This window comes from Octopus sinensis, linkage group LG29 (assembly GCF_006345805.1).
Source record: "Octopus sinensis linkage group LG29, ASM634580v1, whole genome shotgun sequence".
NCBI classification, from domain to species: Eukaryota; Metazoa; Mollusca; class Cephalopoda; order Octopoda; family Octopodidae; genus Octopus; species Octopus sinensis.
Window position 1 is genome coordinate 11,250,105 of NC_043025.1, and position 17,298 is coordinate 11,267,402.

Here is a 17,298-nt window from a genome sequence, read left to right on the forward strand (position 1 = left end):
CCTTGGGTAAGTGTCTTCTACTATAGCCTTGGGCTGACCAAAGCCTTGTGAGTGGATTTGGTAGACGGAAACTGAAAGAAACCCGTCGTATATATGTATACGTGCAACCAAAAGAATACCCTCCATCAGGCATTTCCCATATCCTGAACGCCTTACTTCCCTGGGCATGGACACATTGAAACTCCGACGCCTGGCAGCTGACTTGGCAGATACCCATAAAATTATCAACCATCGTACAAACAATAACTCTGAGCACCTCTTCAAACTCCACCCATCTAACACCCGTGGACATATTTACAAAGTAAGAAAACAGCACAGCTCCCATGACTTCAGGAAACATTTTTTCATGCTTTGAGTTGCTGAAGCATGGAACAAACTGCCTGCTTCAGTTGTTAGTTGTCGGAGCACTGCATCCTTCAAAACTTCCATGCTTTCTAAGATTCGCCAACACTACACTTGATTTTCTCCCCTCCATACACACACAAGCATGTTCACTTCCCAGACATTTCTACATTACTGCATGTACTTTATATGCACTCTCTGACAAGTTGTGGTGCACCTGAGCACTGAATACAATAATTTCATTATTATTATTATATGTATATATATATATGTGTGTGTGTTTGTGTGTGTCTGTGTTTGTCGCCCTAGCATTGCTTGACAACCGATGCTGGTGTGTCTACGTCCCCATCACTTAGCGGTTCAGCAAAAGAGACTGATAGATTAAGTACTAGGCTTCCAAAGAATAAGTCCTGGGGTTGATTTGTTCGACTAAAAGGCGGTGCTCCAGCAAGAACACAGTCACATGACTGAAACAAGTAAAAGAGTAAAAGAGTGTGTACAAATATATATATACGGGCACCATTCGAGCGTGATCGTTACCAACGTTGCTTCACTGGCACGTGTAAAAAGATTCGAGCGAGGTCATTGCCAGTACCGCCTGACAGACCCCCCGTGCAGGTGACACGTAAAAGCACCCACTACACTCTCGGAGTGGTTGGCATTAGGAAGGGCATCCAGCTGTAGAAACTCTGCCAGATCAGATTGGAGTCTGGTGTCGGTGGCACATAAAAAGCACCCACTACACTCTCGGAGTGGTTGGCATTAGGAAGGGCATCCAGCTGTAGAAACTCTGCCAGATCAAGACTGGAGCCTGGTGCAGCCATCTGGTTCGCCGGCCCTCAGTCAAAATCGTCCAACCCATGCTAGCATGGAAAGCGGACGTTAAACCGAAAAGATCCCAACATAGAATCATCGAAGAACACAGAGATATACAAAGAAAGCATACTTGTCTGTCTGTGTGTCTCGTCCCCGCCCCTATTTTCTCCCAAATTTGTTTATTAAAAATTTTTTTTTTTGCCAAAGATCTCCATTTTCAGATAGGGAGGTTCCAGAAAATTGCCAAAAATTGGCATAGTGACTCCCCTTTCCCCACTAACTTCCTCAATTTCGACTTTTTCCGCAACCCTACACTAACCCTAAAACCCTAGCCCTAACCCTAACCTTAACCCTAACCCTAACCATAAAACCCTCACCCTAACCCTAATCCTAAAACCCTAGCCCTAACCCTAACCTTAAAACCCTCACCCTAGCCCTAACCCTAACTCTAAAGCCCTAACCCTAACCTTAAAACCCTCACCCTAACCCTAATCCTAAAACCCTAACCTTAAAACCCTCACCCTAACCCTAATCCTAAAACCCTAACCCTAACCTTAAAACCCTCACCCTAACCCTAATCCTAAAACCCTAACCTTAAAACCCTCACTCTAACCCTAATCCTAAAACCCTAACCCTAACCTTAAAACCCTCACCCTGACCCTATTCCTAAAACCCTAGCCCTAACCTTAACCCTAAACCCTAAAACCGTATTTCTCACACACAGCCAGACACCATATTGTATTCACAACTTACATGTATTTTCTTCTTTATCTACTTCAAACAGAAGTCCAGCATCGCTGGTCAGCTCCTCCAAGTTGATTTTGTTCATGCTGCACTCCCTGGACGGACCCTATGAAAAGAAACTTATGCAGGTACATATACACACACACACACACAATATAGGTGTGTGTATGAGTATGTATGTGCGTGTGTAGGTTGGTAGAAAGGTAGGTATGTATGTATGTATCTATGTGTGTGTGTGTGTATATATATATATATATATACATATCATCATCTGGAAAAGACTTTCTAACTAGAAAGGGTATGGCCTGGTCAGCCTGTAATGACATGCATAAGATCTGGTCATCAAATCTAAGTAGAGACTTCAAACTTGAAATCTTCAAAGCCACAGTCGAACCAATTCTACTATATGGCTCAGAAACCTGGACGTTATCAAAGAAGCTTGAGAGGTGGTTGGATGGAACCTACACTCGCCTTCTTATGAGAGCTCAAAATCTCTTGTGGAAGCGCCATCCAACCAAAATGCAAATATATGGGAAACTACCACCTGTGTCAATCTCTTGTGAAAGGTAGGAGAGTCCAGTTTGTTGGACATTGTTGTAGAGCTGAAAAAGAGGTAATTTCTACTCTTCTCCCCTGGAAGCCATCTACTCGCGATACCACAGGGTGCACACTCTCCTACCCTGATGTAATCTCCAGGGATACAGGCATCCAGCAACAGGACCTCCGTAATGCCATGATGGACCGTGAAGTCTGGCGTAGCATGGTAAATTCCATTGTCTCGACCACGGTCGAACAATGATGATGATGTATATATATATATGCATTTGGCTAAGATTTTCCTTTGGGGCTGGCCAGATCGGAGCAATCTCAAGATTAATCAGCCGAAATTGCGAGGATGATCCGGTTCTTGACTGAAGATTGAAGGCTTCGAATGTCCCATCCGTGTTTTTTGTATCTTCTTCTAAATGTTTTGCGTTCTTGTCCCGTTCTTGTCACAGTGGCTGTGTGGTAAGTAGCTTGTTTACCAACCACATGGTTCCGGGTTCAGTCCCACTGCATGGCACCTTGGGCAAGTGCCTTCTACTATAGCCTCGGGCCGACCAAAGCCTTGTGAGTGGATATGGTAGACGGAAACTGAAGAAGCCTGTCGTATATATGTATATATATATATTATATATAATATTATATATATATATAATACATGCGTGTGTGTGTTTGTCCCCCTAGCATTGCTTGACAACCAATGCTGGTGGGTTTACGTCCCCGTCACTTAGCGGTTCGGCAAAAGAGACGCTAGAATAAGTAACGGCTTACAAAAGAATAAGTCCCGGGGTCGAGTTGCTCGATTAAAGGCGGTGCTCCAGCATGGCCGCAGTCAAATGACTGAAACAAGTAAAAGAGTAAAAGAGATATATATATATATATATATATATACATAGGAGAGGAAAAAATAATAAGGCAGAATGCTAAACTGTAAGTAAATTTTAGTAAAAAGGGTGTATGAAAAGATTATTAAAATCTTAAAAATTATAAAATATTTATTCCATATATATCTTATAGTCTGTTTATATGCGTAGCACCTACATAGATATATAGGTAGTGTATATATGTATTTGTTGCTGTTTATAACCAGAAATGACAATCGCATAAAATATTAGGAACTTTTTGGTTTGACCGGCAGTTTTTCTAGCGGTGTCATATGAAATTGTCACCCATAATTATAACCCTATAATCGATCTATTGCATTTCAATCTGTTTTAGGGTTAGGGTTAGGGGAAGGGTATCTTTTTTTCTTCACAAATGTAAATAAACCCAATCTGTTTCTTAAACGAGGGACATATTCATACAGCACAGAATGTGTTTTTTACCTCAATAGACGTCATTGATTGGTTGTAATTGCAGAAATTGGAGAAAAAACAACAACAAATATCTTAGAAACAATAGAATTTTCTCAATAAAGTCAAGAGAAAAAGATGTTTTATAAACACATTCTACCAGTATACAAAGTTTAAAAGTGTTTAGTTTACGTGGAAATTATGTTAAAAAATTGCCGGTCAAACCGAAAAGATCCAAATATTATTTAAGCTATACATGTGCAACCCCAGAATTTATCTTTCACTTGCTCCAGTCGTTAGACTGTGGCCATGCTGGGGCACCGCCTTAAAAACCCTCAACTTAGCTGAGGGTTGCTTCGTTCTACGAACCTCCGTGTTACACTGTCAGTACACTTCCGTGCAGTTTTCTGTCTAGAAAATACGCTATGAAATGGTAATTAACTCGGTTTAATTAGTGCTAATTAATGGTCATTTACATAAAAAAATGTTATTTGATAACCTGGCTGAATAAAGCAAGTATGTTACACTTGTGTTTACATCGAGATCTGACAACCACATGTGAATGTATATGGTGTATATGTGTGTTTGTATACACACATGAGGAGGGTGTTGAAAAGTTCCTGGTTTTAAGATTGTTGCGAAAGACCTGGCTGAAGACCCGAACTTCCAGGTTTTTTCTTACAGGGCTTAGAAAAACCGAAGGACCGTTGCAAAAAGTGTGTCTGAGAGATGAAATATGTTGAATGGTACCATAATTAACTGATCTCCCTGTATTTTCTTTTACCCAAAGAAAGGAACTTTTCAGGGCTGAAAATATACCCTTTTTTTAGCACCCCGTCGTATATGTACACACACATATTCTATATACATTCTGTAGTGTATATTAATGCTTCTAAACCAGTGCTTTTCAAACTTTTTGCTGGAGCGGAACCCCAAGGAAACATTCCACTGACTCGAGGAACCCCTGTGCAATGCCGATCTTTCGTCTCTAGTAGACCTTTCCGTCGATTTCCGTAAAAAAATTTTTTTTTTTTACATATGGGCTTGCGGGAACTTTTGAAGTAATATACATACATATACACATACACCAAGTAAAAAATTCCAGTTATCTCTTTCTTTCACACATTACTCTGTCTCTTCACACACACTAACAGAAGCACTTCACTTACACAACATACTGTCTGTCTCCCACACCCCATCAAACACACATGTACATCAATGCTCCCATGCACGGTAACTTCAAAAGGACTTCCCTCGTCATACAATCGCTTTCTCTTAGTCTCTTTCGCTCTCATTACTTCAAAAGTTCCCGCAGGAGTGGCTGTGTGGTAAGTAGCTTGTTTACCAACCACATGGTTCCGGGTTCAGTCCCACTGCGTGCCACCTTGGGTAAGTGTCTTCTACTATAGCCTCGAGCCAACCAAAGCCTTGTGAGTGGATTTGGTAGACGGAAACTGAAAGAAGCCCGTCGTATATATGTATGTTACAATTGTTCGTTTGTTTTCCACCTGCCTTCGTCTTTTGTTTATTTTCATAAAGCTTCCCGTTATATATATATGCGTGTGTGTGCTTGTGTGTTTGTGTTTGTCCCCCTAGCATTGCTTGACAACCGATGCTGGTGTGTTTACGTCCCAGTCACTTAGCGGTTCGGCAAAAGAGACCGATAGAATAAGTACTGGGCTTACAAAAAAGAATAAGTCCTGGGGTCGAGTTGCTCGATTAAAGGCGGTGCTCCAGTATGGCCGCAGTCAAATGACTGAAACAAGTAAAAGAGTAAAGAGTAAGGCCGTATGTAAAAAAAAAAAAAATCGACGGAAAGGTCTACTAGAGACGAAAGATCGCCACAGAAACTTTTCAGGGCTGAAAATATACCCTTTTTTTAGCACCTCGTCGTATATGTACACACACATATTCTATATACATTCTGTAGTGTATATTAATGCTTCTAAACAGTAATAGACATAAATATTAACAATATGAATTATGCAGGTGCTATGCGTATAAACAGATTATATATATATATATAAATATATTTAGGGAATAAATTAGCTTTTATACTTACTATTTACTTTTTTGTCGAAGACCTCAACAAAAGACTTCGAGCATTCTACTGTTTCACATAAATAAATATATACCACGCTTCCATAAAACGTTAGCACTGGTTATGTTAGTGGTTGCTAATGCAGTTTCGTTTTCCGCCTCGCAATTTCGCTTTTTACACGTTAGTTTTTACGTTCACCGAACAACAACGTTTATAACGGAGACCGGACATGGTCAAATTATTACAATAAACGGGTTTATTATCATTCTCGCCACACTGCTTTAAAGAAATAAAATTAAATACGTTCGTTATGTGTACCATTCAGAAAGTCCCGCGGGCCGCAAGTTGACCATTATTGATGTAGACGGCTTTTTAACTTGTTTCGTTTTTCATTTCTCAATTTCGATTTTTCATAATTACTTTTACTCCAGCCTAACTTCATCTTAATACTTTGTGATTCTCAACCGGGGTTCATGTGGCCCCTGAGTGTGGCGGGTGGGGGTGGGGATTCAATTAGACTTTTGGGGAGTCCACGTAAACAAAATAGTAAATTAGGGGGAAAGATTTCTGCTCGTCCACGCCTAACTATTTTCCCCCAAATTTGTTTATTAAAAAATTTTATTTTGCCAAAGATCCCCGTTTTCAGATAGGGAGGTTCCGGAAAATTGCCCAAAATCGGCATTGTGACCACCCCTTTCCCCACTAACTTCCTCAATTTTGACTTTTTCCGCAACACTAAGCCTAAAACCCTAGCCCTAACCCTAACCCTAACCTTAAAACCCTCACCCCAACACTAATCCTAAAACCCTAGCCCTAAACTTAACCCTAACCCTAAAACCGTAACCGTAAGTCCAGAAATGTTTTGAAATTTTTGTCCAAATCATAATATTCGTATTTTCCCACATATTTAGAAAAAAAAAAGAAATTATTTAAAAAGATTTTACAAGTGACAAACGACCAGGGCATCAGGTGATCATGACAGGTGCTAAAAATAACAGCTAAATAGTCCTTGAATCTCACACCAAAAATCATTTGTTTTTTTTTATGGATAATCGCGTGAATTCCCACCCGTAGAACAAATTAACAAACATTTTCTAGAAATTCCTAAAAATAAAAAAAAGTTATATGTAGTCGTAGGAGTGGCTGTGTGGTAAGTAGCTTGTTTACCAACCACATGGTTCCGGGTTCAGTCCCACTGCGTGGCATCTTGGGCAAGTGTCTTCTACTATAGCCTCGGGCCGACCAAAGCCTTGTGAGTGGATTTGGTAGACGGAAACTGAAAGAAGCCCGTCGTATATATGTATTTATATATATATAGGCATGGGAGTGGCTGTGTGGTAAGTAGCTTGCTTACAACCACATGGTTCCGGGTTCAGTCCCACTGCGTGGCACCTTGGGCAAGTGTCTTCTACTATAGCCTCTGGCCGACCAAAGCCTTGTGAGTGGATTTGGTAGACGGAAACTGAAAGAAGCCCGTCGTATATATGTATTTATATATATATAGGCATAGGAGTGGCTGTGTGGTAAGTAGCTTGCTTACAACCACATGGTTCCTGGTTCAGTCTCACTGCGTGGCACCTTGGGCAAGTGTCTTCTACTATAGCCTCGGGCCGACCAAAGCCTTGTGAGTGGATTTGGTAGACGGAAACTGAAAGAAGCCTGTCGTATATATATATGCAGGAGTGGCTGTGTGATTAGTAGCTTGCTTACCAACCACATGATTCCGGGTTTGGCCCACTGCGTGGCACCATGGGCAAGTGTCTTCTACTATAGCCCCGGGCCGACCAATGCCTTGTGAGTGGATTTGGTAGACGGAAACTGAAAGAAGCCTGTCGTATATATGTATATATATGTGTGTGTGTGTGTATATGTTTGTGTGTCTGTGATTGTCCCCCCAACATCACTTGACAACAATGATGGTGGGTTTACGTCCCCGTAACTTAGCGGTTCGGCGAAAGAGACTGATAGAATAAGTACTGAGCTTACAAAGAATAAGTCCTGGGGGTCGATTTGCTCGACTAAAAGGCAGTGCTCCAGCATGGCCACAGTCAAATGACCGAAACAAGTAAAAGAGTAAAAGAGTAACATGGTTAAATCAGAATTCTGCCCCCCAAACACCACTAGCTCGTCTGACACAAAATTCATGTTCTGTGCTTACAGTAGAAAGAATTATAGTTATTATCAGCAGTTTTGGCAGAATCGTTTTACATGTCGGACAAAACGCTGATTGGCATTTCTTCCGTAATTTTTGGATTTTTAAATTCTTCTTTTTCACTACCAAGGACCCCTTTTATTTAAATGAGTTATCCCACGGATCCCTTTTATTCCTATTCTTTCACTCTTTTTACTTGTTTCAGTTATTTGACTGTGGCTATGCTGGAGCACCACCTTTAGTCGAGCAAATCGACTTTGTGAGCCTGGTACTTTTTCAATCGGTCTCTTTTGCCAAACCGCTAAGTTACGGGGACGTAAACAAACCAGCATCGAAGACTGCATATTCTGTAGCTTCAACCGTGCTTTCTGACGTAATGTTGGGGGAAATAATTGCCAAAACTAAAGAAATTATGGAGGAAGGGAGACAACCGCGCAAATTTTTCCTTAATTCTTTTGCCGTTATGGCTTCATTGCTTTCAGGCTCAGCTTAAGGGTTTTTCGGCCCCCGACATCACAAAATGCGTCTGAATAACAATATGATAATTATTTTCCCTAACATTTTCGTTGCGAGGATTTATAACAGAAGAAATTAAAAATACTGCAGGCCAACGTAATCGACTTGCACAATGCTTACCAACCTCTGGTCTGCAAAGGTAGTAAAGGGGGTCCTAGAACTAAATTCAAAATTTAATATATTTAATTTAGAAATAATCCTTAATTTCACCAAGTAGAGTTTGGCATGTAAAAGACCCATTCAAGGAAGGTTTAAGTAATACTAAGTAATTAAGGGTTTAGCAACGATTTGCCTCACCACACACCGAATTTAGAAATAGCAGTCAAAACGTTTTGGCTATTCTTTCTACTTAAAAGGGAGATCCCAGTAAAACCAAAGCACTTAAAAAGCATACGACGCAGGCAAAAGATAATTATTTTCGTCATTTATTTCTCTTTTGCCTGCGTCGTTTGCTTTTTAAGTGCTGTGTTTTACTGGGATCTCCCTTTTAAGTAGAAAGAATAGCCAAAACGTTTTGACTGCTATTTCTAAATTCGGTGTGTGGTAAGGCAAATCGTTGCTAAACCCTTAATTACTTACTATATATATATATATATATATATATATATATATGTATATATATATATATAATATATATATTATATATATATATATGTATATATATATATATATATATATATATATATATATTATATATATATATACATATATACAAAATGAGAAAATGGAGAAACATACCTAAATCAATCATCAACCATCAGATAATACCCAATCAATACTTTATTAAACCATTACATAACAGCAATGACATTATACATGATATATATATATATATATATATATATACACGAGCAAAATGCTCCCCCCACCGTCCAATGGACGGTGCTCAGTTGTCAAACATTTAAACCAAATTTTCTGAAAATAACTTCTCCCACCGTCCCATAGGCCTCCCCTTTGAGAAACACTGATTTAACCTAAATTTGAGACACCAGCAAAAGAAGAAATAAAGATAGACTTTTTTTCTATTCCAAAGAAAAACGATTTTATTCACACAACTATGTTTGACAACTGATGCTGGTTTGTTTACGTCCCCGTAACTTAGCGGTTTGGCAAAAGAGTCCGATTGAAAAAGTACCAGGCTTACAAAGAATAAGTCCTGGGGGGGTCGATTTGCTCGACTAAAGGCGATGCTCCAGCATGGCCACAGTCAAATGACTGAAACAAGTAAAAGAATAAGAATAAGCATATTAAAAGGGGTCCTTGGTAGTGAAAAAGTTGGGAACCACTGAACTAGCACCTTCCCTAGAATTTCAGGCATTGTGCTTATTGTAGAAAGTATTACATCAACCCCAGCGCTCAACTAGTACGTACTTAATCGAACCCTCAAGTAGTCGCGTAGCCAGGTTCCAAAGTAATGGGGGCGAGCCCATAAGAAAAAAAAAAGCCCCGTAATTTCTGTTATATTACGCGAAATATTTTATTAGGGATCTTTTCGGTTTGAACGGCAGTTTTTTCTAGCGGTGTCATATGAAATTGTCACCCATAATTATGACCCTAGTATCAATCTATTGCATTTCAATCTGTTTTAGGGTTAGTGGTGGGGGGAAGGGTATCTTTTTTTCTTCACAAATGTAAAGAAACCCAATCTGTTTCTTAAACGAGGGACACATCCATACGGCACAGAATGTTTTTTACCTCAATAGACGTCATTGATTGGTTGAAATTTCAGAAATTGAAGAAAAAAGAGCAACAAATATCTTACAAACTATAGAATTTTCTCAATAAAGCCAAGAGAAAAAGATGTTTTATAAACACTTTCTACCAGTATACGAAGTTTAAAAGTGTTTAGTTACGTGGAAATTATTTTAAAAAACTGCTGGTCAAACCGAAAAGATCCACGCGAAATAGTTTATTAGTTATAATATACCAAATTGTGTTCTACATTTATTAATTTCTATTGATATAGGTGTGAGGTGAAGAAAGTGAAACTCCAGGGTAGTTGAAAAGGCGCCAATTTTGAAAAATGGGATTATGTGAAATGGTGAGTCTACTACGAGCTACTTCACTGCCATAAGGGATGAAAAGGCAATTGAACTTAGAATATTAGGAGCCCGAACAAAAGCCGCTAAGCATTTTGTCCAATGTGGTTAATAATTCTCCTGGATCGTTAATTAATTAATTAAGCGCCGATATTTTTAATGTCCGACATCATGCTCGCAGCGTAACCGGAAACGGAAATGAAGCAATTATAAATGTCCACCATAGATGTGTGTCTTCACTTTATACCGAGGTGTATTCACTAAAATGCTTCTACGGAACACTTACGTGCGTATATTTGCACAATAAGGAATTCTAAGGCGAGCTGAACAACAGGAGATACTCCCAGAGAACATTTTCAACACATACTCTTTTACTTGTTTCAGTCATTTGACTGCGGCCATGCTGGAGCACCGCCTTTAATCGAGCAACTCGACCCCCAGGACTTATTCTTTTTTGTAAGCCCAGTACTTATTCTATCGGTGTCTTTTGCTGAACCGCTAAGTTTACTCTTTTACTTGTTTCAGTCATTTGACTGCGGCCATGCTGGAGCACCGCCTTTAATCGAGCAACTCGACCCCGGGACTTATTCTTTTGTAAACCTAGTACTTATTCTATCGGTCTCTTTTTGCCGAACCGCTAAGTAACGGGGACGTATGTCAAGCAATGCTAGGGGGACAAACACAGACACACAAACACACACACACATATATATATACATATATACGACAGGCTTCTTTCAGTTTCCGTCTACCAAATCCACTCACAAGGCATTGATCGGCCCGGGGCTATAGCAGAAGACACTTGCCCAAGATGCCACGCAGTGGGACTGAACCCGGAGCCATGTGGCTGGTAAGCAAACTACCTACCACACAGCCACTCTTACGCCTATATATATAAAACTTAAACATATATATATCCATAATTCTGTAAACGTGTTTTAAACATCATGCTACGGCGTGTCTACCCGAATATAAAACTATAACTTGTATATCTTCATAAATATATATATATATATATATATATATATAATATATATATATATATATATATATATATATATACAAGATAATATATATTATTGACATCTTTCACAGTTTTGATATACATCAAGCAGCAACGAAGTTTTTTTACGGAAATCGACGGAAAGGTCTACTAGAGACGAAAGATCGCCGCAACGATGATTATTTCTGCCGGGTTTTTCAACAAAAAAACTACCTTACCCACAAAGGCTTACCGCAGTGATCTCCCTTGTTCCAATCAGCTGTGATTGTTCGATATCCTTCCTCATCGATCACCACTAATCATTGCTTTGATCGGATATTTAAGGCATATTTTGTAACGGTTCTGATCAGTTTTTTTTTTATAAATGCTATATATCCTTTGATTACAAACGGAAACAACGACATATCAAGATTGTGTGTGTGTGTGTATGCAATGGGTATGTGTTCGAAACAAGATCGATATATATAATATATATATATATATATATATATGTTTAATGTATAATATATACATATTATTCCTATGTATTATCATTAAAATCTAATAATTGCGAAAGACTGTATAGAAATTATGTATAACGTGAGTCTGTGAGATACATAAATTTGTGCGCGCCTGTATATATGTATATATATATATATACATATATATATATATACAGTGTGTAGAGAGAGCCAAGCTATATACAAGCACGTGTAATGTATGTTTATTCGTATGCATCAACATCGTTGAAATAGTATGATTCGATGACAGACTAAATAAAAATTATAGATTACATGATATATATATATATATATATATATATATACTAAGTTATATTTAGTTTGTGTATATATAAGACAGGCTACATATGTGTGTATAATTGTATAATTTACAATATATACATATGTAAATGTTATTTGTCTGTGTTAACATTATTAACATATGATTTTGGGGGAGAAAATATATAGATTATATATTACATTTTGCATGTGTGTATAAAATATATTTAGTGTATATATGTAATTTGTATGTTGGAGAAAGCTAGATATAGATATGTTTAATATGCAATATATATGAACGGATTTTATATAATAGATATGTGTTAACATTATTAACATATGGTTTTTGGGAGAGAAAATATATAAATTATATATTACATTTTGCATGTGTGTATAAAATATATTTAGTGTATATATGTAATTTGTATGTTGGAGAAAGCTAGATATAGATATGTTTAATATGCAATATATATGAACGGATTTTATATAGTAGATATGTGTTAACATTATTAACATATAATTTTGGGGGAGAAAATATATAAATTATATATTACATGTTGCATGTGTGTATAAAATATATTTAGAGTATATATGTAATTTGTATGTTGGAGAAAGCTAGGTATAGGTATGTTTAATATGAAATATATATGAGCGGATTTTATATAACAGATATGTAAAGTTCAGAAACTTTTAAATCTGATATATAAAGGAGAAAAGTCTTTGATTTTGAAATTCACTGGAAATTTTTTGTGAAAATATTCGATGTGAACATGGAGAAGAGAATACAGTCTCAAGAAAAACTCTTTCCTTGTGGAACTTGTGGAAAATCTTTTAGTGAAAAGAGGAATTTGAAAACACACCTAAAAATACATACTGGTGTAAAACCTTATCATTGTGAAATTTGTGGGAAGTCTTTTTGTAGGAGTGATCACTTAGAAAGGCACATTAAAATTCATACAGGAGATAGGCCATACTGCTGTAAAAATTGTGGGAAGTGTTTTATTGAAAATTGCAATTTGAAAAAGCATGAGAAGGTGCATAATGGAGAAGAAGTGTTTCTTGAAGTTTTTGGACCATCATTCGATGAAATTAGTGACTTAAATGTGGATCAGAAGCTTGATATTAATGATGGTTGTTTTGATTGTAAAATGTGCGGAAAATCTTTCACTGAAAGTCGGGCTTTGAAAACACATGAAGCATTACACTGCGGAAAGAAGCCTTTTGATTGTAAAATGTGCGGAAATTCTTTCACTGAAAGTTGGTCTTTGAAAACACATGAAGCATTACACTGCCGAGTGAAGCCGTTTGAGTGTAAAATGTGCGGAAATTCTTTCACTGAAAGTCGGTCTTTGAAAACACATGAAGCTTTACATTGCGGAAAGAAGGCTTTTGATTGTAAAATGTGCGGAAATTCTTTCACTGAAAGTCGGTCTTTGAAAATGCATGAAGCTTTACACTGCAGAGAGAAGCCGTTTGATTGTGATATATGTGGAAATCTTTTAGTGAAAAGAGAATTTGAAAACACACCTAAAAATACATACTGGTGTAAAACCTTATCATTGTGAAATTTGTGGGAAGTCTTTTTGTAGGAGTGATCACTTAGAAAGGCACATTAAAATTCATACAGGAGATAGGCCATACTGCTGTAAAAATTGTGGGAAGTGTTTTATTGAAAATTGCAATTTGAAAAAGCATGAGAAGGTGCATAATGGAGAAGAAGTGTTTCTTGAAGTTTTTGGACCATCATTCGATGAAATTAGTGACTTAAATGTGGATCAGAAGCTTGATATTAATGATGGTTGTTTTGATTGTAAAATGTGCGGAAAATCTTTCACTGAAAGTCGGGCTTTGAAAACACATGAAGCATTACACTGCGGAAAGAAGCCTTTTGATTGTAAAATGTGCGGAAATTCTTTCACTGAAAGTTGGTCTTTGAAAACACATGAAGCATTACACTGCCGAGTGAAGCCGTTTGAGTGTAAAATGTGCGGAAATTCTTTCACTGAAAGTCGGTCTTTGAAAACACATGAAGCTTTACATTGCGGAAAGAAGGCTTTTGATTGTAAAATGTGCGGAAATTCTTTCACTGAAAGTCGGTCTTTGAAAATGCATGAAGCTTTACACTGCAGAGAGAAGCCGTTTGATTGTGATATATGTGGGAAATCTTTTAAGCTGTATACCAGTTTAATATCACATGGAACGGTACATACCGGGGAAAAATACTTTCATTGTGAGGTGTGTGGTAAGTCGTTCAGTGAAATTAAAAGCTTAAAAATACACGAGAAAATCCATGATGGGGAAAAGCAATATTACTGTGAAATTTGCGGAAAATCATTTCTTCGGAAATACCACTTGAAAAGCCATATAAGTACACACACGGGGGAAAGGCCGTATCGTTGTGAGGTGTGTGAGAAAAGTTTCCTGCGAAATAGCCATTTAAAAAGACATCGTACGACGCATACCGGGGAGAAGCCATTCAACTGTGAAATATGTGGAAAATGTTTTTTCCGCAGTAGTCACTTGGAACGGCATATAAGGACACATACGGGAGAAAAACCGTTCCGCTGCGAAATTTGCGGAAAATCTTTCACCGAGAAATGTAGCTTGAAAAGTCATACGGAACGACACAGCAAGGATAAACTTTATCTCTGTCAAGTGTGCGGAAAGGCCTTTAATGTCAAGAATCATTTAAAAGCACATATAAAAATGCATACGGGATAAAATAATTTCCACTGTGGAATTTGTGGTAAAACAGCGAAAATATTTAATAAGGCTGTGAGGAAAAAGACTACAGGCTAGAGAAAAAAATGTCTCCTTGTGAAACGTGGAAAATCTTTCCATAAGAGTGACCACTTAGAAATGCACCTTAACCCTTTCGTTACCGTATTTCTGTTGAGATGCTCTGGTTTCTTTCAATTAATTTTAAATATAACAAAGAATTTAGTAAAATAACTTCGTTATCGTTAAGCTAGTGTTAGGAACATAAATTGTGACTAAGGTTTGGTGGAAGATTATAATTCAGAACTTATGAAAACAAGACATTTGTACTCAGAGCCAGAGCCAGCTTCAGCCAGGTTGGTATCAAAAGGGCTAAGTATTGATTCTCTATTATATATATTTTAACCCTTTTGTTACCATATTTCTGTTGAGATGCTCTGTGTTTCTTTCAATTATTTTAGATATAAAAAAGAATTTGGTAAAATAACTTAGTTATCATTCAGCTAGTGTGAGGAACATAAATTGTGACTAAGGTTTGGTGGAAGATTATAATTCAGAACTTATGAAAACAAGACATTTGTACTCAGAGCCAGAAGTGGTTTCAACCAGGTTGGTATCAAAAGGGTTAAGAATTGATTCTCTATTATATATTTTAACCCTTCTGTTACCATATTTCTGTTGAGATGCTCTGTGTTTCTTTCAATTACTTTAAATATAACAAAGAATTTAGTAAAATAACTTAGTTATCATTAAGCTAGTGTTAGGAACATAAATTGTGACTAAGGTTTGGTGGAAGACTCTAATTCAAAACTTATGAAAACAAGACATTTGTACTCAGAGCCGGAGCCAATTTCAGCCGGGTTTGTAACAAAAGGGTTAATCCTGGCCCAAATATTCTCCCTGTTATATCCAAACAGGCCAGGTCTGGCCCCTCATATCTATTCTACAATGTCAGTATGAAAAATAAACAATCACATCATCGAAATGTCAGAGGTATGGCGCAATTTATCAATTCAAAACCCAATGCATTTGATAAAGTAATCAGAATGCTAAAAGGAGAGAAGCTACATCATTGTGAAAAATGAAGAAAGTCTTTAATTAAAAATTTCAGTTTAAACATCATCCATTAATGATGATGATGATGATGAAGAATCACATGAATACACCAAATTTGAGATCAATTGGAACAAAATAAAAGGAATTGAAAAGTGAAGACCAAACGCACAATATTCGCCCTCCACCATTTCCATGCTAGCACTGGTCATACAAAATTTGTTGAGGCAGATTTTCTAAGCCTGGATGCTCTTCCCGTTGCTAACCCGCTTCTGTTTCCGAGCAAGGTAACAATACCCCGTGACTAGATGTTTTTGTGGCAGATTGACTATGACTAACACAACTATCACCTGATGTCAAGTCAGAGACACACACACATATATATACATACTTACATACACGATAGGCTTCTTTCAGTTTCTGTCTACCAAATCGGTTCTCAAGGCTTTGATTAATCTGGGGCTATAGTGGAAAAAAAAAAAAAAAAAAACTTGCCCGAGTTGCTGTGTAGTGAGATTGAACTCAAAACCATTTGATTGGGAAGCAAACTTAATCGCACAGCCATGCCTCTACATGTGACTTATATTGTAAACAATATTTTGCACTCTCTACATACACACACATGTATATATTTACACACACACACATATATATATATACACACACACACAATTGTACTTAGTATATATATATATGTATGTGTGTACATATATATATGTATATATACATATATATATATGTATGTGTGTACATATATATATGTATATATACATATATATGTATGTACATATATATATGTATATACATATACATACATATATATGTATATGTATATATACATATACATATATCTATATATACATATACATATATATATATGTGTATATATATATATATATATTATATATATATATGATTGTACTTATATATGCATATACATATTAATGAGTTTATATATATACATATTTATATGTATGTATATATATGCTTTCGGTGCAAATATGTATATATATATGTATATATATGTGTGGTTGTTGTTATCTATGAAGTAGATAATCTGGGATTATCTGTTGTGAGAATTACTTCTTATCTCTTGATAAATAGATTAAATTATGTAACAAATGCCTGCCACTTTCTGTCTCTCTGTCCGTATTTTATCTTCATCTTTTTAGTCAGGTGGCAAGCTTACAGAATTGTCATCGTCATCATTTAACATCCATGTTCCACGCTTGCATCGGTTGGACTGTTTCACAAAACCCAGTGTGTCTAATGTCTGAATTA

At 37.0% G+C, this 17,298-nt stretch overlaps 2 protein-coding genes across 3 annotated transcripts in view; one reads left to right on the forward strand and one right to left on the reverse strand.

The window, feature by feature from the left end:
* The window catches only part of LOC115226155 (inactive peptidyl-prolyl cis-trans isomerase FKBP6), a 23,845-nt gene extending 17,893 nt beyond the window's left edge, over positions 1-5,952 (reverse strand). Inside the window, exons 1-2 of one of the 2 annotated variants that reach the window (XM_029797154.2) lie at positions 5,800-5,952; positions 1,912-2,008 (exon numbers count right to left, since the gene is read on the reverse strand). In XM_029797154.2, the coding sequence (XP_029653014.1) occupies positions 1,912-1,987 (76 nt within the window). In that variant the 5' untranslated portion in view covers positions 1,988-2,008; positions 5,800-5,952. Of the gene's footprint in view, positions 1-1,911; positions 2,010-5,799 lie in introns of both variants that reach the window. The other variant, XM_036514866.1, reaches the window with a different exon arrangement.
* A 6,893-nt stretch (positions 5,953-12,845) lies between these two features.
* On the forward strand, positions 12,846-16,546 carry LOC115226229 (gastrula zinc finger protein XlCGF26.1-like). Its single transcript, XM_029797253.2, has 3 exons — positions 12,846-13,685; positions 14,101-15,123; positions 15,839-16,546. The coding sequence occupies exons 1-2, from the start codon at positions 13,017-13,019 to the stop codon at positions 14,965-14,967; spliced, it is 1,536 nt and encodes a 511-aa protein (XP_029653113.2). The 5' UTR covers positions 12,846-13,016; the 3' UTR covers positions 14,968-15,123; positions 15,839-16,546.
* The last annotated feature ends 752 nt before the right edge of the window (positions 16,547-17,298 follow it).

Coding starts and splice junctions, on each gene's coding strand:
- LOC115226229 (XM_029797253.2), top strand. CDS start 13,017: ATGGAGAAGAGAATACAGTCTCAAGAAAAACTCTTTCCTTGTGGAACT. Junction 13,686..14,100: donor CTGAAAGTCGGTCTTTGAAA/ATGCATGAAGCT, acceptor CGGGCTTTGAAA/ACACATGAAGCATTACACTG.